Raw genomic sequence first — 24,592 nt, 5'->3', positions numbered from 1 at the left:
AATTCATTGGTGGGTTTTTAACCCTTTCATACATGACATGGATATATTTTACAATTTTTTCCTTCAATTTATACAAAATTTATTTACAGCTATTTCTTTTTTTTATAAATTCATTTTTAAAATCACTTTTGGTACTCGCAGAAATCAATATAATTTAAAAATTCATTGAAATATGATACAAAATATTTGTAAGGTATTTGTGTTTCCGCATCTACTTTCGGCTACGGTTCGCTATACCGATGGGCAATCATTCTAAAGGTTCATTACTATGAAGGGTTGTTATTCCAAAGGTTCATTACTCCTAAGGTTCATCATTCCGAGGGTCATTAATCAAAATTTCCGAGTAATGACCCTTTGGAATAACAAACCTCCAGCGTAATAAACCTTCAGAATAACGAACCTTGTAAATTTGAATTAATGACCTTTTGGAACAAGACCCTTCAGAATAACGGTCCTTCGAAATAATGACACAACCCCTTATTTTCACCCGCAACTGTGGACTTTTGAAGGAGGATAACACAGTTGATATATCAGCCTGTCTCCTGTCTCAGTAGTCAGTACACATTAAACCTACACTCTATACATCTGCTAGAAATGAATGTTTAAGAGCGTCTTCCGCTGATATCCTGCGGGCTGGATCCAACTCGAGCATCCTCGCCAACAAATCATACGCTGAATCTGGAAAAACGCAATCTTTATCAGTAGGGCTTCTTGATTCTTTTCTTCGAGAGCTCCCGCCCTCTACTTTTGGAGATGGACCACTTTTGCTGTTTGGCGACCTCTGCTTTCTTGTGGTGGATTCTTGCGGTGTTGATCTTTCCGAGGAATTGCTGCGCCTCCGTCTCTTTGGAGATTCGTCAACATCTTGTGGATTTCTTAATTGTTCACACATGTGTTTGAGGTTCAAGGCTGGAAGTCTGACACCACAGATGAGATTCTTGCCTGCAACAAAGGAAACATTCATGAATGGTCAAATAAGGCACCAGACAAAGGAAGTAGAACTTCAAAGCAAAGTTATTCAAAATCATTGGATAGCAAATTTCAAGATGATTGGCTAGGAATTTGCAATGATAAAGGGTTCACAAGTTCAACATCTAAATACCACCCTAAGACTATTTAAAATAAATCAAGAAGTTGTTGACAAAATTAAAATGGTAGCCATTTTTGTTTAACAAACTTGGTCCCATTTACAATGTCACACAACAGGGACTGTCTTTTGGAATTTGCAGGAGAGCATATTAAATAGCTCTTCTGGAGCCTTCAAGGAGAGCTGTTTAGAGCATTTACAGTTGAATGTTAGGAGAGAATGGTCAACTAAGGAGAGATAAAAATATAAAAAAATCACTCTCTTATATCAGATTTAAGGAATGCAGTAGACAGTGATTGCTCTCGCTCTCCTCAAAAGGCAGTCCCTAAAACACTATCACAATGGTTCATGTAAGAAAGGACCCTGGCTATTACTGATAACATTTTATAACTGTTCCTACCATATCTTTGTGCTGCTTGCATCATTGCGTCTGTCCCAAAGATGCTCATTATCTGCGTCAAAGCTGTCATATCATCTTGAGCCTTGAAGAATGGATATCGACCACTAAGAATAGACAGGAAGATCACACCAGCAGCCCACATATCTACAGCTGCAAAAAAGAGAACGGAAACTTATTTTTCAAAAATATTTGTTTTGATGAAAATAGATTTTCAATTCTGATTGTGTCAATGTTACTACAAAAAGAAGACCCATCTCAAACGTTTCTGATTTTGACCTCTGACACATGTTCAAGTAATGTGATTGTTCGCTGCAATTATGCATTGCACCGCTTTTCACAAGCAATTGCCCAACGGTTTTCAAAAGTGATGCATCACAATCGCTAAGTGGTCGAGTGTAAATTCAGGCTTAAATATTAGAAAAATAAATCTGGGATTTATTATAATGCATGATGCAATCCCACAGGGCTCTACACACTTCACAGATTTTTGCTAACCACTCCGGCCCAAAACAAACTTTTCAGAGGGAATTCCATACAGCTGTTCTTAGTTTTCACCCATCAAGAATACATTGCAATGTCCCGTTATGTCCGACATCTCCTAGCTTACCTGTAGTTTGATGCGGATGTTTAAGCAGCACTTCTGGTGAACGAAACCCGGGGGTGCCCGCTCTAGGCGCCTGCTGATTGCTACGACTCATACACAGAGAGCACACCTGAGGTTGACCATAACAATTACATGTGCCTTTACTCTGAAGACTGATGCGTGTTAGGGATGATGACCGAGGGCGTACCGACACTTCCTGCTCGATGACCTTCTTGGTTGGTTTGGTGAGCGACAAAGTCCGGGTGTGTTGCAGATGCTTGGCCATCATAAGCTTCTTAGCCATCAGGCTTTTTGGAGATCGGAATGGTTTTTTCTCGTTGGCGTCATCCTTGACAGGTGGTGTTCTGGATTGGAATGTATTGATGCTGAGTTCAGTGAGTCTTGGTGATGGCTGTATCGTTGGCTCTGATGGCCGCCTCTTTTGATGTGATAGGATTAATGGGGAAGGAGTCTGAAAATATAAACAGATTAAGATCAATTATAGCAGATATTAGCAGATATTGATTACAGAACTTGATTAGATCAATTTGGTTTCTATGCCACTAGGCAAATTTTTAATGCAAATCAGCAAAAAATAAGCAAAATGGACAAAAGTATGAGATTTGTATCATTTTCTAATATTCATCATAGGTTTTTGATGTGTTCCATTCCAGCATTTTTTTATAATTTCCAATTATTAAGCTTTTTTTATCAGCAAGTGCAATCACAAAAACAACACATGGTCAGCCCAATTAGTTCATATACCTGGCTCATCGATACTTCATCATTATGTGATGACAATATCCATCAAATTTATAGTTTATTTATTTAGCAAATTCGGCTATATATTACATTCAAAAGTAAAAAAACAAGAAAATAATACCCCAACAGGCTAGCCTGGAGGAGTCAGAGGCATCGATACACCATCACCAACATGACTTCTTCACTTATTCTCAATCACTTTTTTTTTTTCTAAAAATTTTATCAGGAAGGTCAATTCTCATGTTTTTTTTTTTTCACAATAAGAAAACACAGAGAATATGTCAGTCAAACTATATGTAGGCTGTTAACACTGCTTACTCCTGTCACAGCATAATTATACTTGCCAAATATGAAAAACAATCAAGTGTTTCCAAAGGGAGTATACATGAATTGCAACAGAATGTATTTCTTTGCCAGTCTGCTCCTCATCCGACTTACAAAGTTGCGATGTATAGCGCAAATTTTCCTGAATAATTGCCTTCCAAGTTGTACTGGAGTTAGGTCTGGATGGCAAAATTAGGGAATGTGTAATCAAAAATAGATGAAATCTGTGATCCATACCTGGTTTTCAGCAACCGATGCAACCCTTCGTGTCCTTCGGTGCACTGAGCCCTGAGCGTCAAGATTTGATGGCGTTCTGTTGGAATACTGTCCTTGGGATTCGTTCTTGGATGGTATGCTGCCTCTTACAGGTGTTGAATATCCTAGCTGTAATCTGGAAGCTACCTGGGATACTTTCTGTGCCAAGCCGAAATCAACTAAGGCATATCTATAAGAAAAATTGACCCCACAAAATTGTAATTAAAATATGTGTAACAGTGAACTCACACAGGAATTGTAACTTTTTCACTATATATATAAAGTATCTATAATATGAAGAGCTTATTTCCAAACAGTGTTAAGTCCACAACCCCATGTGTCTCATTTACTTGTGAGATACAATCACAATTACTTTGACAAGTTTGATATTAGCAACAATGAGTTGTACTATATGAACATTGAACAAGCTATTATTTACCATAACAATATGCAGACTATTGTTGTCATTTAGGCTACACACAGTATTGTTACTGTGCGTCCATCCACTGTTTGCTTTGTAATGGTGCATGACCGTGCATCCAACTGAAATTATAATACCTAGCATCACAACACATTGCAATATCACACAGGGAAATCAGAAACATGGGATAGTGGACTTAAGATGGTTTGGAAATAAGCTCTTCATATGTATGGGCAATACAATCATTGTCAGAGGCAATATGCTACACAATCAAGAGCAATTTTCAATGTCGAGTTTTGTTCATTATTCATTCAGACTTTACATATGTTCAAGTATGGTTTAAGACCCATTTCAATTGGATTTCTGACAGCCTTTGGATATATTTCGCATCTGTATTGTGCACAAAAAAATCTTTATAGTTCAAACAATCTTAAAAACACTAAACTAAATTACCAAATATGTAGCCGATTGAGAATGTTGATGCCTCATTGGCCAGGTTGCAACTTCTCACACAAAATTTAAACAGACTTCCTTGAAACACATAATTATGCACTACTGTCACATTGTAATGAGCCCATTCCAAAAGTCTGCATGAATCACTTCAATAGAGAGAAATACCCAAATTTGTCATTTTAAAAACTCTACTATCAAATGAGAATAACGTTGCATCACACCAAGTGAGGTTTCAAATACACACAACAAAATTTTCCATCTATCGCTCATTTTAAATTTGTTTTAAGAGTAAATGTAGTTTCATATTACAATATCTTACCTTTTTGTCTTTCGGTTGTATAGGAAGTTACTAGGCTTGACATCTCGGTGAATGACATTGTATTGATGCACTCTACGCAGTGCCAACAACAGGTTGTACATATATTCTTTCACCTCTGTGATGGGCATTTCTCTCACATAATCCTAGAAATAGATTGTAAAAAATGTGATTGATTTATCTTACAAGTGAAAAGTCTGCATTTATAAAGTCTCCTTAATGTTAGAACTGTGCAGTGAGAATCAAATATTCAAGTACATAACCTTTATTAGAAGTGTATCATAATTTGCAATTGTATTTATTAAACTTATTTTTGGTGCAAATTTAGTTAACCCAAATGTTTCTCATTGCCAAATTCTGACATCACAAGGCAATAATTAGCATAAAAAGTGCAGTTTTGTGATCAAATTAGTCAAGAAGACGGCAAAATGTTTAAAAAATTGTTACCCTGTATGAATGTAGCAGTCACAAGGAGCGAAAGACAAATCCCTGCTGATTGTGCAAATGATTGAAACAAACCCTACTTGCAATTCTGCTGTAGCTAGCAACTATGATTTCTGCCACCCTCAAGTTGATATGGTTTCAACTGCTAATGATCTGACATGGGGTATGCTAGCAACTATAACCAATTTATCAGTATTATCGGCTCTTTCTAATAGAGTGACCGAATACAAAGTATGCCACCAAAAACACTACGTTCTTTGTGACTACTTTGAAGAGATACAAGATTATTTATTTATCTTGCCACCCTCCTGGATCACTACAGTCAGTCTACTCTGAAGTACTAATACCAGGGGTGCAAATTGTGATTTCTTCCTCAGGAGCAAGGATTTTAGGCTCAAGATTTCCTCAAGCATGCATAACCAGACATAAAATATCTTTATTCTACACTTCGAAGATGACAATGGTAACATAGTTTTTTTTTTCAGAGAGACTCTACATGTTAATTATTTGAGCTTTTAAACTAGGGTTTTATTGAGACGATGTGCGTGCGTAGCGCGCGAAAATTTGGTATTTTACACTAGTTTGGCACATAATTTGGGGGAATTTTGGTGGGACGCGGTCTCCTTTCCCCTTTTCTTTTCCTTTGCCCCCACCTGATTTTCTCTTTCATTTTTTGTCAGAGTGAGCACATTTCTCTTTGCCCTCTGCCCCCTGCAGGGCATTGCTCCATTGTCTCAAGCACTTCTTCCCAAATTTTATGTAAGAACTTGCGATCTATGTTTGATAGACTTGTTGACAAAGTCATGGGAGCATTGTATTTTGTCATTACTCTTCAGTCCAGTATCTCAGAAATCTTTCTCAGCCAGTTGCATTCGGTGAGCAAAATCATGTGTAAAGTGAGCTCTGTGTAGATTCAGAGTCAGAGTTACCACTGAACACTGTTATGAAAATACTGTCCATCAAAGTCTCCTAAGTCCTGCAACCAGTGGCGTAGATTTCTTTTTGACATTGGGGGGATGGGGTTAAGGGGATGGGGGGAATAAGTTAAGGGTGCAAATACGCGCGAAGCGCACGAAAAATTTAGGCATATTGAAGCTAAAGTGGTGACATATGGTCCATTTGCTGACGTTTGTTTCTCCATTTTTGTTACCATTGCATGGTTGGCTAACTGTCTTTTTAGGTTTTTACCCTCTTAATGTTGATTTGGGTCCATTTCCTTGCCTTTACAACTTGTTCAGTGCTTTGTTTTTTCTTAAAAAATTTATTTTCTAAAGATTTTCAAGGTCGTTTTCTCCTCACTTGAACTTCTGATTTTTTTAGTATTGAATTTTTCCTTAATGACTACAATTTTTCCATGTAATCCTAATTGCCCCTCAATTCAAATTCAATACATTTTGAAATCATTAATAGACTATGACATGAATACAAATTATCAATTTTCATATAAAAAATAACAAAATATCTTGAATTTTTTTTTTTTTTTTTTTTTGGTTTTATGATCCTAGCATTTTTTTATTATTGTCTTATTTTTTTTAAACTTAAAAAAAAAAAAAAAAAAAAAAAATTTTTTTTTTTTTTTTTTTTTTTTTTTTTTTTTTTTATTTTGGTACCCGGTTACCCGCCCTAAAATTGCGGCGGGTACCCGGGTACAAAATTACCCGAAAATGCCAGGCCTAGTATTAATTTCCTCAGATAGGTGCCCTATTTCCACCTGCCTTCACACAACTTCTTTTTTCCTCTTGAATTACATTGAAGCCTAGTCTCGTGATGAATTGTAAATTCCTCAAATGCATTGCTACCCATTTCCATATTCTAACTCCTTCCTCTTTTAAGGTTATACACAATTTTGCCATTTTCAGAAGCAATATGGGATGCACGTAGCCCCCTTTAAACTTATCTATTTCTGGAAATAAATATCGGAGAGAGAAAACGCAAACTACGTCTAAAAGCTGAAAGTGTAAGGGTCATTATTATGCTTGAATTTTCCACTTGGCTCAAAATGAAATGTACTTTTCAAACATTTCAAATTTTTTTCAATATCCGAGCATCAAGATTTTTGGGAACACGGCCATAATTTCTCATTGGAAGTGGCGATTTTGTTGGGAACTTCGACGACATTACAAACAAGTCAATAAAAGAATGTGCATATTCATTCTTGATATTGGTTGTCTCGATTTTTATGTAAGCTTAAAATGTTGGCCGAATTTGAAGTAAAATGGCCTCCACTTGTATGTCGTTTTGTAACCAGTAATAATAATTCCGTGCAAGATTTCATAGACAAAATTCTGACCTACATTATTTCTATAAACCCTCTTCTGCATGCAGGTGCTATTTAAATTTTCATTTCGATAGCAGAAAATTGAGATATTTGCTATTTTTCCGACTCGCTGCTGCCAAATTGTCTAGTTTCGCGATAAAAAGATACAGCGAAATCAATTTTTTTTTCGAACCATTTCACCTCGTTTCGGCTTGTGCTTTGAAGTACACACTTCAAAATTGATATAGTGATTCTATATTTCAAGCTGCGTCATACTGTGTTTTTCTTACCTCTGATTGTCGCTGCTCAAGGCCAAAATTGAAATTTTTGGACAGAAGTGACACTCTCATTTCTTTTTAAAACACATGTTTACGTACGACATTGTTACGACGGGCTGTATTTGCCAAGTGGTGTTGCCGAGGGCAAGTGGTGTTGCCGAGTTTGGATTTTAAAATATTTAGGTATTTTCTAGCTTAAAATCCAGCGCCAACGCTGCGCTTTTGCAACAGGTAGATATTTAGAAATCCATTTAAGGTATGGGTATGGGTATGGAAATTGGGGATCCCAAAAAATTGGCATATGCCTATATATAGGCTATATGCAAAGGGATGGGGCATTTTGGCAGGCCAAGGGGAGGGGCCACAAAAATTTGGCAGTCCAGGGGGGGTGCGGACAAGCGATTTTCGGCTGGCCGAGATGGGAGGCAATCGATTTTTAGCGAGTCGCTTGGAAATTTTGGCTTATAATTAGTAGGCTAATACCGGTACTGATTGCACAGCCTTCGAGAAAGCAATTTTTGGCAAGTCGGGGCCGGGGAGGGAATAAAATTACTGATTTTGGCAGGTCGAAAGGAAGAATGACTTTACCTAGCACACATTAAAGGGGCATTTCGTGATCCACAGCCTCATGCAACCCCATAGGCCTACGTCCTTTCTCACAAGTTAAGATTTTTATACCAGTCATCCCGCTCTGGCCACATGTTTAGGCATTTTCACGCAGATCAATTCATTAAGCAATGGAAAATATTGCCAAATTTGAATTTCGCTTTTAAAAGCCTACTCCCCATTAAAAAAACCACTAATTTTGGGGGATTAAAAAGTTCTGTAAAATGAAACAAAAGGCTGCCTCAATCCTAATTATTCATTTAATAGGCCAGGCCTTCATTTCTGAAAATAGCGGGAGCTCAGTTAGTCACTCTCCTATGTGTAGGCCTACTGAGGAGCTTGACAAGGAGCTCAATTATATAATATCAATATTAAACCATAGGATTTTCAAGAAGTGAGCAGCTCAATAAATGCCATTAGTAAAATTATTGGGCCTACGATTTTTATATTTTATTTGACTGTGATCCGTTTTTCTATAGGCTATATACATGCCTACACTGTATATAGGCCTACCTTTAAAATTTCTAAAATTGGCGGAATTGAACAAGCTCTAAATTTCTCATACACGTCCAGCATAACCAAGGGCAACGGGGGCGCGCTTCTAGCTATGGCCATACCCGTGAGTGGCGGAACCAGAATTTTTTTTTCCGGGCATGGGGCCGGGGAAGTGAATTTGAGACGGGGCACTTATTGCACTTGAAATTGCCGCAAAAAGTGGAAAATTACATAATTGTGGGGATTTTGCCTAAAAACTGGATGAGAAAGAAAAATATTGGGGGAAATACTGCCCCCCTAAGCGGGCGCCACTGCATAGCCTATCCATCCATGATGCTAGAATGACGGAAGTTCTGGCGCTGAAATTCAATTTCAATATCACGAGTTTTTATCAGGGATTTTACCAAGGGAAGGCGATAGTGTAGGATTTTGCTGATATACCAGGCAACACGAGAAAGGTGTGGCTAAATAAGGGAGTGTTCATTATAAATTTTTTCCATTATCATACTTTTGACGCCGAGAGCATAATTATTTGAAGCGTACATCGTGTCAGTCACATGGTCACATTATTTTCTGTTGAAAGAGAAACGCACATGTCTCTGATTAGCTCGGGATTAGCTACATGGCTGCGTGCTGGTCTGTTGTTGTCGAGTGGAAATGGGAAATTTATGAATGAACTTCCGCAACTTTGCAACATCATCACGCAGCGGCGTAGCTGGGATTTTTTCCAGGAGGGGCAAGACTGTAGGCCCTATGGGGAGGGGCCCAAATATCCACCAAATTTCCCACTGGGGCGGGGGCCCAAATAGACAATTTTGCCAGGCTTATCATAATCGTATATGGTAGGCCTATTGAGCTGTATTGCATATCGTTTGGATTCCCCATCTCTCTGCCCCTCCTCTCACCCTCTCCTCTCTTTTTTCCTCTTTCTCCCCCCCCCCCTTTCCCTCTTTTTTCCTTGCACTAGGGGGGGGGCCCAAATAGGCAATTTTTGCAATTGCCCCCCCGGCAGCTACGCTACTGTCATCACGGTAGACATACGCGGTAGGCCTACAAGCAGGGCTGTCAACTCTCACGCATTGGCCGTGAGTCTCACGCGATTGGGTCACTTTCTCACGGTCTCACGCCAAGGTAGTATAATCTCACGCCACGTAATAAATCTCACGCAAAAAGCTGGAAAATGAGTAAAATCTCACGTATCGTCCTGAATAATGTGTTGCTCCTACTCCCCGCTTTTCACATTCCCGAGCGCCGTGGCTCAAATATTAATGGTTCAAAATGAACATTGAGTCGGCAAATCCCTGCACGCCTAGCTCTTTATACAGACAAATATAGTAGGCCTATCAAAATGTTGTATTTTTATATTTTCTGGTGGACTCATGGAGAATATCATGTCATGTAGGTCCCGGCGCTGGGTTGGGGGGGTCTCAAGGCATTTTGGTAGGCCTACCCATGCTTGATTCCGGGCGGTTTTTTAGCAGGCCCGACCATTTTTTTAAATAAAAACACCTCGGGCGGGTCTCTTCAAAACATTTGTACCGCGTGGATCAAAGTCATCCAAATTTGGCCTAATTTGACGCTTTTTCAAGGGCACGTTTGCCAAAATGCGCCCAAAAGTTGGTCTTCGCTGTAAACCCACCCATCATAGTCGTTGAAAAGGTAGGCCTACCCCAAAACTGTGGCACATCCACGAACCCGAGGGAGAGACCTCGCGGGTAAAAACACACCTCTAAGCGGGACCAGATTTATAATTTAAAATAGGCCTACATTTTGGAAGCCAGTCATCACGACAAAACGGGCCCGGGAACGGGCCATGGCAGTGTTAATGGTATTAACACTTTGATTTTAGGCTTAAATAACGAGTGTAGGTCTATAAATTACAAATTTGCACACACCCGGGGGAACCTTCTCAAGCTGGTTTGGGTAAGGATGTGAGGCTGTGACTACGAAAAACTACGGTACGATTTTAAACCAAATTTGAAGAAAACAGACCCAAAATTGTATCAACTTTTGGACTGAAAGTTTTCGCAAATATTTACTTTTTCGAGAAAATTATTGAAAATACCCTTCTTGAACCTAATTTTCATGACACTGAGGGTCAATAAAATCATGGCTAAAAATACAACAGAGTCTAAACTAAATGGCTGAAAATGCACCCCAAATCTGCCGCACATCCCACGACACATTTCACCTTATAAATTATCCCCGAAAAAATATTTTTTGCAGGTGAGGTTGGAGTCTTATTATTTTTATTCTCAGAGAGGATATGGGTTGATATTTTTAGCAGGGTACAATTTGTCTTGTTTTTTGACGTTGAAGTTCCAGATTCTTTTTTTATATGTTATTATTCATTTATTTATTTATACCCGGGATTTATACCCTGTAGGCCTACGTGGGGAAAAGTACACACGGCAGCTACAGAGAAACCACGAAAAACTCCTGTAAAGTGCATGAAAATGCCCGAAAATGTGCCAACCAAAACACCGAACAGGAAGATAAAATAAAAAACAAAACCAAAAACCCAGGAAATTTCCCGAAATAAGTTCCAAATTCTTTGTCCCCACTAAAATATATGAACACTCCCTTATGAAGTCTGCCCTCTTCCGGCTATTCTGGTAGTAGGCGTTGACAATTACCTTCATATTTTTGAAGCATGTTTGAACCCGATTTGTTCTCTATTCACATTTTTAACGTTGCAAGTAACATTTCAAGACCTCTATTTGTGACAGGTATTTATTACCTTGCTAGAGATGTGCCTAAAGTTGAAATTCAATATTTCGGATCGCAAAGATCGAGAGATATAAAGTTGTTGAATATCAGTTTAACACCATGGATCATATGGGCGTCTTATATGAACGATTACGATAACTAGGCAAAAATGGCTGGGATACAGGTTGTGTAAATACTACATGAATATTCATGAACTATACAGATTCCATTCTTCTCTAATAATAAAGATGTCAATCACTCTCCCAGACGACAGTTGCTTGGCGCTTGTAAACAAATCGAATAATAGTGCTTGATAACAGCTAAAAAATAGGCTAAAAACACATTTTCACACAATTTTTTCCGGATTTTTTTATTTCACATGATAAGTAGACATATTTTCTTACGTATAAGGTAATAATATATTTTTTCTGGAGGTAAAGCCCTTCAACACTTTGTTTAACCTTAAGGCTCTAATTTCTTGAACAATCATGTGAATTCCTTAAAATGTTGCACAACCAGTGTCTTGAGATACTCTCTTTCATTCAGTAGTAGCTTCGCTGCCTCGCGACCCTCAACTTGTTGACAATTAACTTGTTATGTTTTGCTGAGATCTGTTTCCGTTATCTTCTACCTCACTCCTCCTCCTTTTCTTCCCCTTTCCTCCTTTCCCTCTCCTTTCTTTTTCTTCTCCCTTCCTCCTTTTCCTCTCTCTCTTTTTCTGCTCAAGGCATTATTTCCTCAATTTTGACTGTCATTTCCTAGGAGCGGTGCTCCCCGCTCCCGCACAATTTGCATCCCTGACTAATACAGACGCGGACACACACATGCTGATTTTGAAGGCACACATACCTGCAGCAGAGACACATCACTACTCACAGTTTACGTGCACATTGTCACTTTCTACTTCAGAGTGGACAAACTGTACTGCTTCTTACAACTGACAATGATCAGCATGTAGATGTGGGGAAGGAAGACCAGACACTTACCTGGAATTTCTGATGAGGGAAATAAGGCATAGCTAGGATGACATGATCTCTTTCTCTCAGACACAGCTTTACACCAATCACATTGTCTTGGCCCCTGTAAAACAATAATTATTGAAAATATACAAAATTAGCAGCAGTCCAGATGGACCACTTCTTTTAAAGATTTCTAACTTTTTTAATTTTATAATATATTTTCACTTAAAGAGGAAGCCTGTCAAAGCAGTTCTTCTTGGGTGAACCAAAACTGCCTGGTTATTACGGTGTTTCCTCTTTACGAAAATATTGCCAAACAAATGACCCTGGCATGGTATAAACATAGGCATTACTAGCTAAGTCACTTGATTAATTTTATCTTATTTATTTTTATCTTTTGTTCGTATTTATATTATCACTTAGGTTTTTCCACTTACCCTATTGTTTTTAGACAGCTAAGCTCTGTCAGGATCCTGTCTGGGTGGCTGGTTGGTATGATGTGTTTGATGGCATACATTTGATCTGAACCTCCATGATGACCTAACACTTTAGCAAGATACACTGAACTGAAAGTACCTGAAAATGAATCAATATACAGAATATATTAGGCATCATCACCGTACAAGTATCACCAAGGTGCCGGGGTTTTTTACCCCATGGTTGCCAAGTTTTGGCTCCTGGACCCAGTTTTTGTCCACATGGGCCTATACTTTGTACACAAATCTTAAATTTACACATCCAGGTTTTTGAATTTACACACCGAACTTCAAATCCTGCCTAAGACCCTGTCCTGGTGTGTCCAATATTTTACACTACAAACCATGGGACTGTTATAATGTTCTTTCCTTAAATAACATGTTTGCCATTAAATTCTTTAAGTTGGTGTTGGAAGCAAATCCTGCCAAATTTTTTTCATACACATAGATGGCTGTGCCAGGTAACTCATACCTGCCATCATAGTCTTGAAGGTTTGGGTGTGTAAATTCAAAAACTGGGTGTGTAAATTTAAGATTTGTGTACAAAGTATAGGCCATGTGGGCAAAAACTGGGTGTGTATCAATTTGGGTGTGTAAAACACTCCCTACACAGCTGGCTGCCTAAGCTCTTGCCTGCCATATGTATTAACCTAGAATAATATTCAAATAAATTATTGTAATTTCTAACTTTCTTTCTTACCTTCTCCTATTTTGTTGACAATTGTGAAGAGATCATTGAGCTTGGGTACATACTTCAGAAGAGATTGCATTTCTTCCTTCACTTCATCTAAGTAATGAAAAGTAAAGATACCGTAATAATTGTAAAACGTAGACTATAAAGGAAGATACTCAAGATAAATATGAGGATGTTGAAGTTTTACAAGAATCTTTGCACAAATTGATTCATGGAGGATTTCCGAGCATGGTACTACAAAAATGTCTAGCATTATTAAATGGCCTCATGCACATTTCAATACTTCAGCTAAGTCCAGTACAATTACTGAATTGGGTACAACTTGCTTGACTCGAGTCCAGTCCTTGTTTACGGAGTTTAGGGTTGGGGTAGGACTGTCTTGTAATAAGTAGCGTTGCATCCTATTCATTTTAAAATCGCTCCCTAAGTCCTTACCTGTGGGCATTTGATTGACCTCTGGGCTCATGCTTTGTCTCCGACGCTTTCTGGTCACCGGTGGTGTTGTGTAGCCTGCTGGTTCAGTAGCAACATCATCATGATCACTTCCTGCACTTTCAACTGATTCTGTACTACCGACCTGGTCAGAGGAATTCCTTGGTATACATGGGAGCACTTTGGAATCACCAGTCATACTGATTTAAAAGAAAGAAAATACATGCAATTGAGATTGCAACAATGTTGACTTCTAGAAAGTAGACTTAGTAGAGATACAGTACGGCACTGTTACTGGATTCATGTATAAAAACGATCACAATATTGACACAACAAAGCCTTGTTGTAACCCCCGGGGTTGTAACTAGCCCGAGGTACTCACACCTCCGTCACTACGATTTCCACTGACTTCTCTGGTTTGAGGTCTGAGATGTCTACCCTTCACCTTAGTCACCTTTCCAGGGTATACAAAAAATACCACTTTTTCGCATAAATACTACTTCCTACCATTCCTCACGACTCACATGAAGATGAGACTTGTAAACAAAACATATTTGGTGCATGTTCGTAAATTTTGAGCACATATTTTGAGGATGTAAAAGACCAGACTTGTGACCGTTATCGTCGCCGTGTTTTGAATAAATAGATGCCGTCAGTGTGACGTCATCACCGTGACATGAGTTCAGGGTGCCCGACTTTTTCACATGGTACCGCGTTCATGGCCCCGGTGAGGAAGGAACAACTAGGGTCCGGGTCATGATGTAGGTATGCTAGGTGAATTCAAATTTGCCATCAAACTGCATCATTTTACATATTTAAAGCCCTTGAGTAAAGAAAGCCAAAACTGAAAACATTTTTGTCATAGCACTTTCCGTAACAAAGTTACATCTTGTCAAAGATTGACTTTCATCAAAAAGATTCTGCTAGCAAAATTCCCCAAAACAGCATTTAGGGGTGTTTCTAGATCTTAGTCTCATGGCGATTAGCAGCTTTAATAATGGAACTGCTATCAAAATCCCTCTAAAATTCCATGTGCGACCAGTGATGCCAACGCCGCGCCTTAGGCGCACAATTGGGCTACTTGGCGATCACTTGCCGCTACTCAAAAAAGCATGCCGCTACTTGTCTAAAATTGGGCTACTTTTGCCAGTCTCAGGCTGCGGCACTAATTTGATGTATTTTCCTTTCAATTTAGCCGATTTATAAAGGTTTTGAGTCTTTGAAGCTACAAATTGAAATTACAATGGGTTTTGTGACCATTTATTGATCGGTCAGTGACTTCCAAGTAAGTACCGGAAGTTTCAAAGTCAAGTGCTTTTCCGCCCAATTGGGTGTTTTTGCGTTCTAAATTTTGGTAAATCGGCCCAAATATCCGGTGTTGGGCGCTTTTTTGGAGGCTTAGAAAGTTGGGCTGCTTGAGACTACGTTACCGCGGACTGGCGAGTCAATGCGCCGCGCCGTGACGCTGAAAAGTTTTGGCAACACTGTGTGCGACTAGCTCATCACCATAAAAAATCATATATTTGGGTCAAGTGAAGTATAGAAAACATATTTATGTAGGTTTCCTTCACCGACCTGTTCTCGAAAAAAAATTCAAATTTCTATGTAAATATCATCTTGCACACAAGTAGGTATGTTCATAAAATTTTGAAGTTCAATATTTTTAGCTGAAAGTTCTTTCATTTGAAAGAGAATCAAATTACCTAAACAATAAGGGGTCAATCATGTTTCTAATGCAAATACTTTTGAAGTTACAGACAAAAATAGTGTCACCAAATTGTCCAAAATTTTGAGTGTGAAATTGTGACAGCAGGCACATGTACAATGTACACTACTGTATGTGACCCCAGATTAGTCCGAATAATCAGACCCAGAACAAAATATTAATTTCTGACGTGATCGTGTACTGGGTCTGAACTGTTTGCATATGAAATCTTGATGGCAAATTGGACAATAGAAGCACATGGTTCTACGTGACAGCTTTTTAATCCCTATTCATGTTACGTGAATCACGCTATTGTGGACCATCCTTCTGATACTTGAGTGTTTGGACAAGCGGAACGGTCTTTTGTCTACCTCTCTGTTTGTAAACAAACCAGGAGGTCGAAATCGTCCTCCTCGCCGAATACGAAAGTCAGCATAATAGTACGGCACTAACCCCAGATGACCTCCTATTCTTTACTGTAAGAAAGCTGTTTTGGATGGTCTTGATTTACACACAAATTGCTTTTGCGCTTTAACGAGCGTCCACTTGGTGGAACATAGATTGCACTATGTGATAGCTTATGAATCCATTATTATGCCAGTACCAACAAGTCAACATCACTTAGCAGGTTTTGGTTGTCAAAATTAATTTTTAGTAATTTTTTCCATTGAGCCCCACAGTAAAGCCATTTTTGGACCGTACAGGCACATTCCACTTCCCTATGCAATGATATAAAGCGTAAGCGTAGATGAGAAACTCGCAGTTTCGAATGAAGTCAGGCGCACTACTCCGCGTCGTGATATCTCTCTGCCTGAAAAGGGTCCAAAGTGCCATCGATTTTCAGTTGTTTTCTCCACATTTATGACGGTTTTTCACAGGTTTTTGTGTCTTAATCCAAACTCCAAAGGCATTTCCTCGGTGGTGGGATATTATTCTTACAGATACGACGTATTTTTAGGCAAATCATTATGATTTTAACATAAAATTGGCAAGAAACAAAATTTTGGTCAAACCGTCAGTTACGCCCTTTTGACATAAAAACGGCCGTGACAGCTGGGTACCAAAAAGTACCCAGCTCAGATGAGTGCGTAATGTCAGGAGGAACGCAGCGTAGTGCTTATGCGTTTACCTAACGTGGTGTTCGCGGTAGCTGGCGCATACTTTTCTCACACTGCCGGCCCAATAACTGGTAAAACTGGTCAAATTCCTGCACAGCCACTAACTCTGATTAAAGTTGACAAAATTGGGCGGATTTAGGCATTAAAACGACCCGGAAAACCATTTTGGTCTTTAAATAAATAATGATTTATGAAATGGCATCAATGTAGCAAGAAAGTCTAGGGTTTTCAAGTTGTTTTCACTGACACTTTCGGGTGATCGAGTATTTCAAATTCGCCTAAAAAAAATTGCGTTCATCACAGAAAGTCAAAATTAATTTAATTAATCTTTCATTGAATGTAAGTTTTTCGTTTTAATGTAATTCTTTGTTTTGTTTTTTCATTTTTGTGTCATTGATATTTGTCATAGGCCTAATCTGAATCGTCTGATATATGTTCCAGTGCTGTCTTGTCTATAAAATAAAATTCATTATTATGTGCTATGCTTAAATATTTTGTTATAGGTCTTATAGAGCCTACTTAGTTATATTTTATCTGTTTGTATAGGCCTAGGCCTCATTCAAATTAGTTTGGTCTATTAAAGTTTAAGAAAATCATGGGATAAAATCTAAGAAACCTATTTTGCAAATTACAAAAATTTTTGTTCAAATTTCGTTATGAATTACGTTCTTTTAGCATTAAGTTCCTTACATTTTTTTAAAACTCATAGGCCTGCGCTTTTAAATTACCGATTGAAATATTTCAATCTTGTATACCGCTTGATTGTTGATGATAATTATTGGAATATCTAAATCAAATGGATTGAAAAAGGACTGAATTTGATTTTTGGATTTTTTCATTGCGTAGACTTGTTTCACCATCAAATCAAGTGATACTCCTATGCCTATATGCAAAATATAATGTGTACATATTTATGGAGGCCTATATGTGTAAATGTAATCTGTCGGTATTTTAAGTAGTACCGTAATGAATTGATAATAATGTACAGGCCCATGACCATGATGACTGTATATATGTAGGCCTATAAATAATTATGTAAAAAAAGATTTTTCTTATAATACGGTAACATTGATTGTTAAATGACAATCTAAATCTTATGACGTAGGCCTAATGTAAGTATAATTATTATAGGCCTAGGTAAAAAGTGTGAAACTACCGTAAAATATATAAAGTTTGGTGAGCTTTCGCCCATAGGCCTTTTTCACAGCCATAATAAAATACTTTTAACTTATATATTTTACGGTAGTTTCACACTTTTTACCTTTATACCGTAAAATTCTGTCTACAAGCATATATATGACTCTAAACGAGGTTTTTTTGACACAAGAGACAAGAGGCAGACACTCTCAACAAAAACGTTATTTGGAGTTTGAACAACTATATTACTGATAAAGGCGGCTGTACAAACATGTATATTTGTAAGACCAATCTATTGCAATGTTTTTGAGAAGGGTATTGGCCTACAACATAACAATAAAACGAAAGTGTAAAAAACACACATAGACCTATTGCAATGACATCTTTCAGAATAGAAGTCAATTAAACTTTTTCATAATACAATGACAAAACTTTGCAAGTTTTGATAACTCATTACCTCTTTGGTACCTCTTTACTTGTGTTATCTATAATATTTCGAGCTAGGCTATTAGGCATATGACCTATAAAATGAATAATGAATTGAACCTATATAACCACTAAAAAAAAACAACAAGAAAACGATTATTATTAACGGTTTCTTGTATTATTTCTGGGTAGGCCTACAATCCATTCAAGACTCATCAATGTTGACCAACTGTAGTGGCAACACGTAAATTTATCTCCCAATATTGCGTGCTGACTCATTTTACGCTCTCACGACAGCATTGTCGCACACTCACGGCGTGCTCAAAGTGCGGAGATCGCGATGGTTGAAATCAGCACGCGAAGATCAAAACAAAAGGTTCGACCTCACTACGCGACCGCCTACGCGCTATATGCGTCCTTTCTAGCCTCCTTCGGAGGCGAAGTAGCGTTCCGATTTCAATGTCCCTATGGACGAATAGCGCCACCTATCATGCCTATAGTGTGTGATGTGAGCCTGACTAACACAAGTCACAATTTAACCCACGATAGCTATCCGTTGTTCATACTAAAGTTAGAATTTTCGTCGTCGAATTTTCGTGTCGTCGTGGATAGTAGATAGATTTCTCGATCAAATGATTCCCCATAAAAATTAAAATAAGTCAGTTATTTATATATACTCACTACTCAGCTCACTGAGCTGAGTTAGTGCCCAGTACACTCATGCACTCAGACTCAGTCAGTACAGTCATGACAGTTGACAGTTCAGTGCTTACCCTTTTTGAAATTGGCTCCTTCGTCTACGAATCATTTTAAAGTAATCTTTCAACAGACATATACTTCTGTGTTTATACTGCAGCAAGATTAGATATAGAGTATTGTGATGGACAAGATTTTAAAGCTTTTTAGACAAGACAACTTCCAATCATTTTCTTCATCATCAACAACAACAGGGGCGACCGGCTGTAATTAAAAATTAAATACCGCCGCAAAACTCGCGCCAAATATGCAAATGAGATACAAAAACCACGGCCTGTTTATGTTTTGTCATTTTTATTACTGAATATTACACTCAAAGATATTTCCATTCTTTCAGATCCTTTATTTTATATTTATATTTCTTTTTGGTAAGTATATGGCTGAATAGATTTTCAACAGAAATTGAATAACATGAATACATGAAGTGTTCGATCAAAAAATATAAACAAAGTAATTAAACCGGAAGTAAAATACAACAGGCAAGTGCAGGTCATACACGTGAAAATGGGAAATGATCTGTTGAAGTAAGCTTATTTTTTACCTACATAAACACATCTTTTTCGTGCGCTGCCAGTCTGCCACTGTATTCACAATAATACAAGGTAATTACTTCTTTAAGAATTGAAATTATCAAATAATATTAATACAAATATTATATTAGTAATTTTTTGTATAAAATGAAATGCCAATGTCTAGCAATGCTAGACACAGACTTAAGGTACATATTTCGAGGTGCATAACAAACACCAAATTGGTGTCATAACAAACACCAAATTGGTGTCGATGACCTGACATGCATGCATTCTTTTGTCGAGAGTTCACATGGTCTTTCAATTTGTGCCGAGTGTCCTTGGCAGACTTGACTATGCTTCAGTGGTCATGAAAGGATTCAATATCCTCTGCCCCACTAATCCCCAGCTATTGTCTGAAATTGCACCTCGGAAGATATATTATAACAACTCAGTCCCTCAAATGATAGTCATATAACGACCAAAAGATAAATGTATACCTGGTCTCATGTACCCATACCTAGATACCTGTATGGGTACATGGTATAACCAGGCATTCAAACAGGCACGGACAGAGCTGTCAAAGAGTGTATATATTTCAAAACATGATAACTACGCCAGTTATAAAAATTCCTGTATACCTACCACTTTCAACTTGCATTAAAAGTCCTTATTCCATGTCTGAAAAATATGATCCCCAATTTGTACTCACTTTGTTCAAGAAAGTTTAAATATCCACAGTCAAATTTCAGCTGTATATCGCTCATTCTACAAAATCCGGTGCCAATAGCCCTTTTTCCATTCTTTGGTCCACAAATACTTTGTCGAGCATTTAGGGCATCAAATATGTTGTTTTTCTGGTAGAACTAAACGAGATCTACACGGACATATATAGTTGTCCATACTTTAAATGCTTTCTTCAGCCTGATTAACCCTTGCAAAGGCTCGAAAATCGCTAAAATTGCGTTTCCACTGCTCAAGTGTCAAATCTGATCCTTAATATTTTCTTTGAATAAATGCGATATCTTTACATATTTGTTATTTTTTAATTAGATAAGGCACCATCATATTGCATATCAACATTATTTTTAGTGATTAAAAGCGTCTTTGTGTAATTCTAAAATAAATTGCACTTTCCACCAAAACGCTGTGAGCTACGTTACCACTTTTTAACACACGTTATTGGAAAGACGTAAAACAGAGGTATCAACGTAGTTTACGGTTTTTGTAAGGAAACACTCATAGGTTTTTAAAAATAACAGTAAAAATCGTGATGCTGTAGCATTTTTGGCATAGAAATGTTGTAGACATTGAAATTTCGACCGACCATGTTAAGATTGGTGAGCTACGTTACCAGAATTCCATAGTATGCACTTGTATAACAAGTACTTCCTAATAATATGTGATAGGTACCAGTGATCGAACCCCATTTATATTAGAATTAACCGACATAACATTCTAACGTTCGCAAATCACATCAAAAACATTAAAAACCCGTGAACTACGTTACTGTGAGCTACGTTACGCACTCATTTATGCATCTTCAAAACTTCTATGAAATGGTGAAATAGGTGTTACATTTCACTCAAGTGATCTTTCGTTTGCTTTTTATGACCTTGGATTAAGTAAAACCAGCCCATTTTGTAGCCGGTAACGTAGCTCACATTAAATTGAGTTTTAGTGTTAAAAAACATCATGACTTCCTGAAAGAAAAATATACAAGTGGTGTTGACAATCTTTTACATCTGAAAGTAGTGATACATTTGCTCTTAAAAACACAAAAATCAGGTCTTTTTGAACAACTTTATTTTTTTCAATTTTTACAGTGGATTGGCACCGGATTTTGTAGAATGAGCGATATGTTCAATGTATATACTCCTAAACATAACCCCAAATCATGATTTCAAATTATTACACCTCAATACAGCCCAAGGCAGTGCAAGCAATAAAAATGTCACTGTGTGTCCACAGAGCATTTAATCCATAGCACCCCAATGTGTGCAGAAAGAAATGAAATGGCAACACTTTCTAAATTGCCAACATGTTAACTCGTGATTGGTTAATGCTTGAGTGGCAGTACGACGGCAACTTCGTGACCTCTTTTGTTCGATAGAAAATTTTTACGGGTTGGTGAACTACGTAACTAAATGTTGAAAATTTGGCCGGCAAACATGTTTTAGCGAAATAGCTCCAGAAATGGGAGACACGGGTCGTTTTTTGCTTAAATTGCGTACCATGATCAGGGATAAGATACCAAACATTTGTGCAAAGAACAAAAAACGAGTAAAAGTTGAATAATATTGAAAATAAAGAAGCTTGAACATGTCCAAAGTGGCCGGGAAAATGAGAAAAATTGCCTGTCAGGATCACCAAAATGGTTATATCTACAACAGTGAGTAAACGCCGGTCGTATGCTTTTCTCTAATGATAGATATTAACTAACGTTAATAGCTTGTATTAAATTTTCAGCGAAAATGATTGGTGGAATAATCGAGTCGTAGGTTGGAAAGTTACTCTCAAAACAGCCCCATGTCGCAATCTTGCGTGACCCGTTAGTGACAAGTGTCACTAGCAAAATAGCAGCCGTCTTTTTCATTATATCGAATAATAATCGTCAGAATCGTCCAGTTGACTCCAGTGATATTTATTTATTCAAGCAAAATACTGCATTGACTTACAAAATATTGAAGTCAATATAAAAAGTAATATCACCTCATTTGACTGAACTTAAAAGCAGTTTTAAAAATATTACTGTTGATCGAGTCCCTGAATGAGAAATAAGATTGCAAAAGATACGAGCATGGTACAGCATGTTGTGATGGTCTAGTGGTTGACGCCGTGGTTTGAAGTGCGAGAGGTTGAAAGTTCGAATCCTACAGCATTTCGATTTTTTTCTCTCTTGTTCTGTTAGGCCTATGGTGTATGTGTGTAGGCCCGTCAGTATTATGAATATGATCATTTGAAAATATTTCTATGCAACACGTTTGCAATGTTTTTCTTTATGTGTAGCCTACATATTAAAAAATGAGATAGCGTCAGCAATAATTTACGAATTTCAAACCTGATATTTTGGCATAATATTATTTGTAATTTACACCCTACCTAGACATACACATAATTGGAATTAGCGCTTCGTTGTCTAGAGTAACTTTAATTACCGGTATCTTCAATAGAACACCATACGGCGGTCAAGATAAAAAATGCTTTCTTTCATTTTACCTCATTATTTCTGCTTCAAATGATCAGAAACCCTTCCTGAAAGTTGTTTACTAATATCATAAATATTTTCAACAAAAAAACGCTATGGTAGGGTTCGAACTTGCAACCTCACGCACTTCAGGCACGGCCTTAGCCACTAGACCATCACTATGTGCTAACTTATTCTCGTACCTTTTGCAATCTTATTTCTAATTCAGTGTCTCGTTCAACAATAATCTTTTATAAACTGTTTGTAAGTTCAGTCAAATGGCTTGAAATTACGTTTTATATTGACTTCGATATTTTGTAAGACAGGGCAGTATTTTGTATGAATAAATAAATATCACTGTAGTCAACTGGAAGATCCTGACAATTATTAATCCATATATGGACAAGGCCGGCTGTTAATTTTCCTGCTGACACTGGTCACTAATGGTCACGCACGATTGCGAGGAGAAGCCGTTATGAAAGCAACTTTCCAACCTACGACTCGATTATTCCACCAATCATTTTCGCTGAAAATTTAATACAAGCTCAAGTCAGTTAATATCTATCATTACAGAAAAGCATACGACCGGCGTTGGCTCATAGTTGCAGATATAACTATTTTGGTAATCGTGACATGCATTTTTTCTCATTTTTTAGGCTACTTCGCGCATAATAAACATTTTTTTTCTCCACAATAATTGGACTTTTACACGTTACTGTTTGCCTTATACTCATGTTTCATATCTTATCTATGGGCTCAATATGGAAATGAAGGGAGAAACGACTCGTGTATTCCATTTTTTTGATGTTTTCTGAAAAACTGTATTTGCCACCTGATTTTCAACATTACGTTACGTAACAGTAGAGGTCACGCCGGTAAAAATTACCGGAAGTGAGCTAAGTTGCTGTCGTACTGGTGGAGGGTATTTCAAGACATCATGCAATGCATGTGCAATGATGTGTGCATTCTTGCATCATTACCTGGAACATGTGCATATTATCATCATGATTTGAGGCAAAGTTCTTATTCTCTGGACTAGGTGGTATTGAAGAATAGGACAGCCAGTGCAAGGAATGAGATGAAAAAAAACCATCCTATCCTGCATTTGGGAAGAAGCCATCTCCCAATGAGTGTGGTTGGGAGTTGATATGGCAATTGGGAGGCTTGGCCAAGCACATTGTCATAAAGGTCAGAACATGCTATGATAACATCTCTGATCAATTCATGAAAGTTGGACATTTAGGAAGCTGCTGCTGGGAATATTGACATGAAATTGTAATTTTGAAGGAACATACATGTTGAAAATGGATTCTATAAATTCTTCACCATGTGCTGGTCAAGCTTGAGCAAACATGAAATGGTAAGTGAAACATATTTGGGAGAAAATTACAGCAGGCATTGAGTTTTAAGGCGTGCGAGTGCGATTCGCACGCGCCGCACGCCTGAAAATGCGCCGAGGGGTGCGATTTTTCGCCCGGTTTTTCATGACGCCTAAAAAAAAAAAAAAAAAAAATTTTTTTTTTTTTTTTTTTTTTTTTTTAAGTTTTCTTTTTGGATTTAGAATGTCCCTGGAACTTAAGAATGTCCCTGAAAAAATTTTTAGAAATAAAAAAAAAAAATACAAAAAGATTAAAAAAAATTATTAATTCATGTTCAAAATAGGCAAATTTATAATTGATGTTCACATTGCAACCTATTTATGATGTAAAGAAGCATACAAAACAAATGCATTTGAAAATCATTCATAGATTATTATGTGAACATAAGTTACGAATTTGCCTATTTTAAACAAGAATTTATAAT

General features: G+C 37.5%; 2 protein-coding genes across 2 annotated transcripts in view; one reads left to right on the top strand and one right to left on the bottom strand.

The window, feature by feature from the left end:
• Positions 1-543: 543 nt before the first annotated feature.
• Positions 544-19,311, bottom strand: LOC140137651 (cell division cycle 7-related protein kinase-like). The gene is made up of 10 exons (XM_072159384.1): positions 19,111-19,311; positions 13,955-14,151; positions 13,526-13,612; positions 12,787-12,925; positions 12,377-12,470; positions 4,605-4,747; positions 3,394-3,601; positions 2,095-2,542; positions 1,488-1,637; positions 544-942 (listed from the first exon to the last, which is right to left on the bottom strand). Exons 1-10 carry the CDS (start codon positions 19,143-19,145, stop codon positions 578-580), a joined length of 1,866 nt encoding a protein of 621 aa, XP_072015485.1. The 5' UTR covers positions 19,146-19,311; the 3' UTR covers positions 544-577.
• A 241-nt stretch (positions 19,312-19,552) lies between these two features.
• LOC140137650 (WD repeat-containing protein 46-like) overlaps positions 19,553-24,592 on the top strand; it is a 36,312-nt gene continuing 31,272 nt past the window's right edge. Inside the window, exon 1 of the mRNA XM_072159383.1 lies at positions 19,553-19,695. The gene's annotated coding sequence lies outside the window, so the exon portion shown is untranslated. The remainder of the gene's footprint in view (positions 19,696-24,592) is intronic.

This window comes from Amphiura filiformis, chromosome 17, assembly GCF_039555335.1.
Source record: "Amphiura filiformis chromosome 17, Afil_fr2py, whole genome shotgun sequence".
Lineage (NCBI taxonomy): Eukaryota > Metazoa > Echinodermata > Ophiuroidea > Amphilepidida > Amphiuridae > Amphiura > Amphiura filiformis.
Note: the sequence above shows the minus strand (reverse complement) of the source record. Positions and strands in the feature narration are given on the sequence as shown.

Coding starts and splice junctions, on each gene's coding strand:
- LOC140137651 (XM_072159384.1), bottom strand. CDS start 19,145: ATGATTCGTAGACGAAGGAGCCAATTTCAAAAAGG. Junction 2,543..3,393: donor CATCGGTTGCTGAAAACCAG/GTATGGATCACA, acceptor TTATATTTTCAG/ACTCCTTCCCCATTAATCCT. Junction 1,638..2,094: donor ACATCCGCATCAAACTACAG/GTAAGCTAGGAG, acceptor TCTTTTTTGCAG/CTGTAGATATGTGGGCTGCT.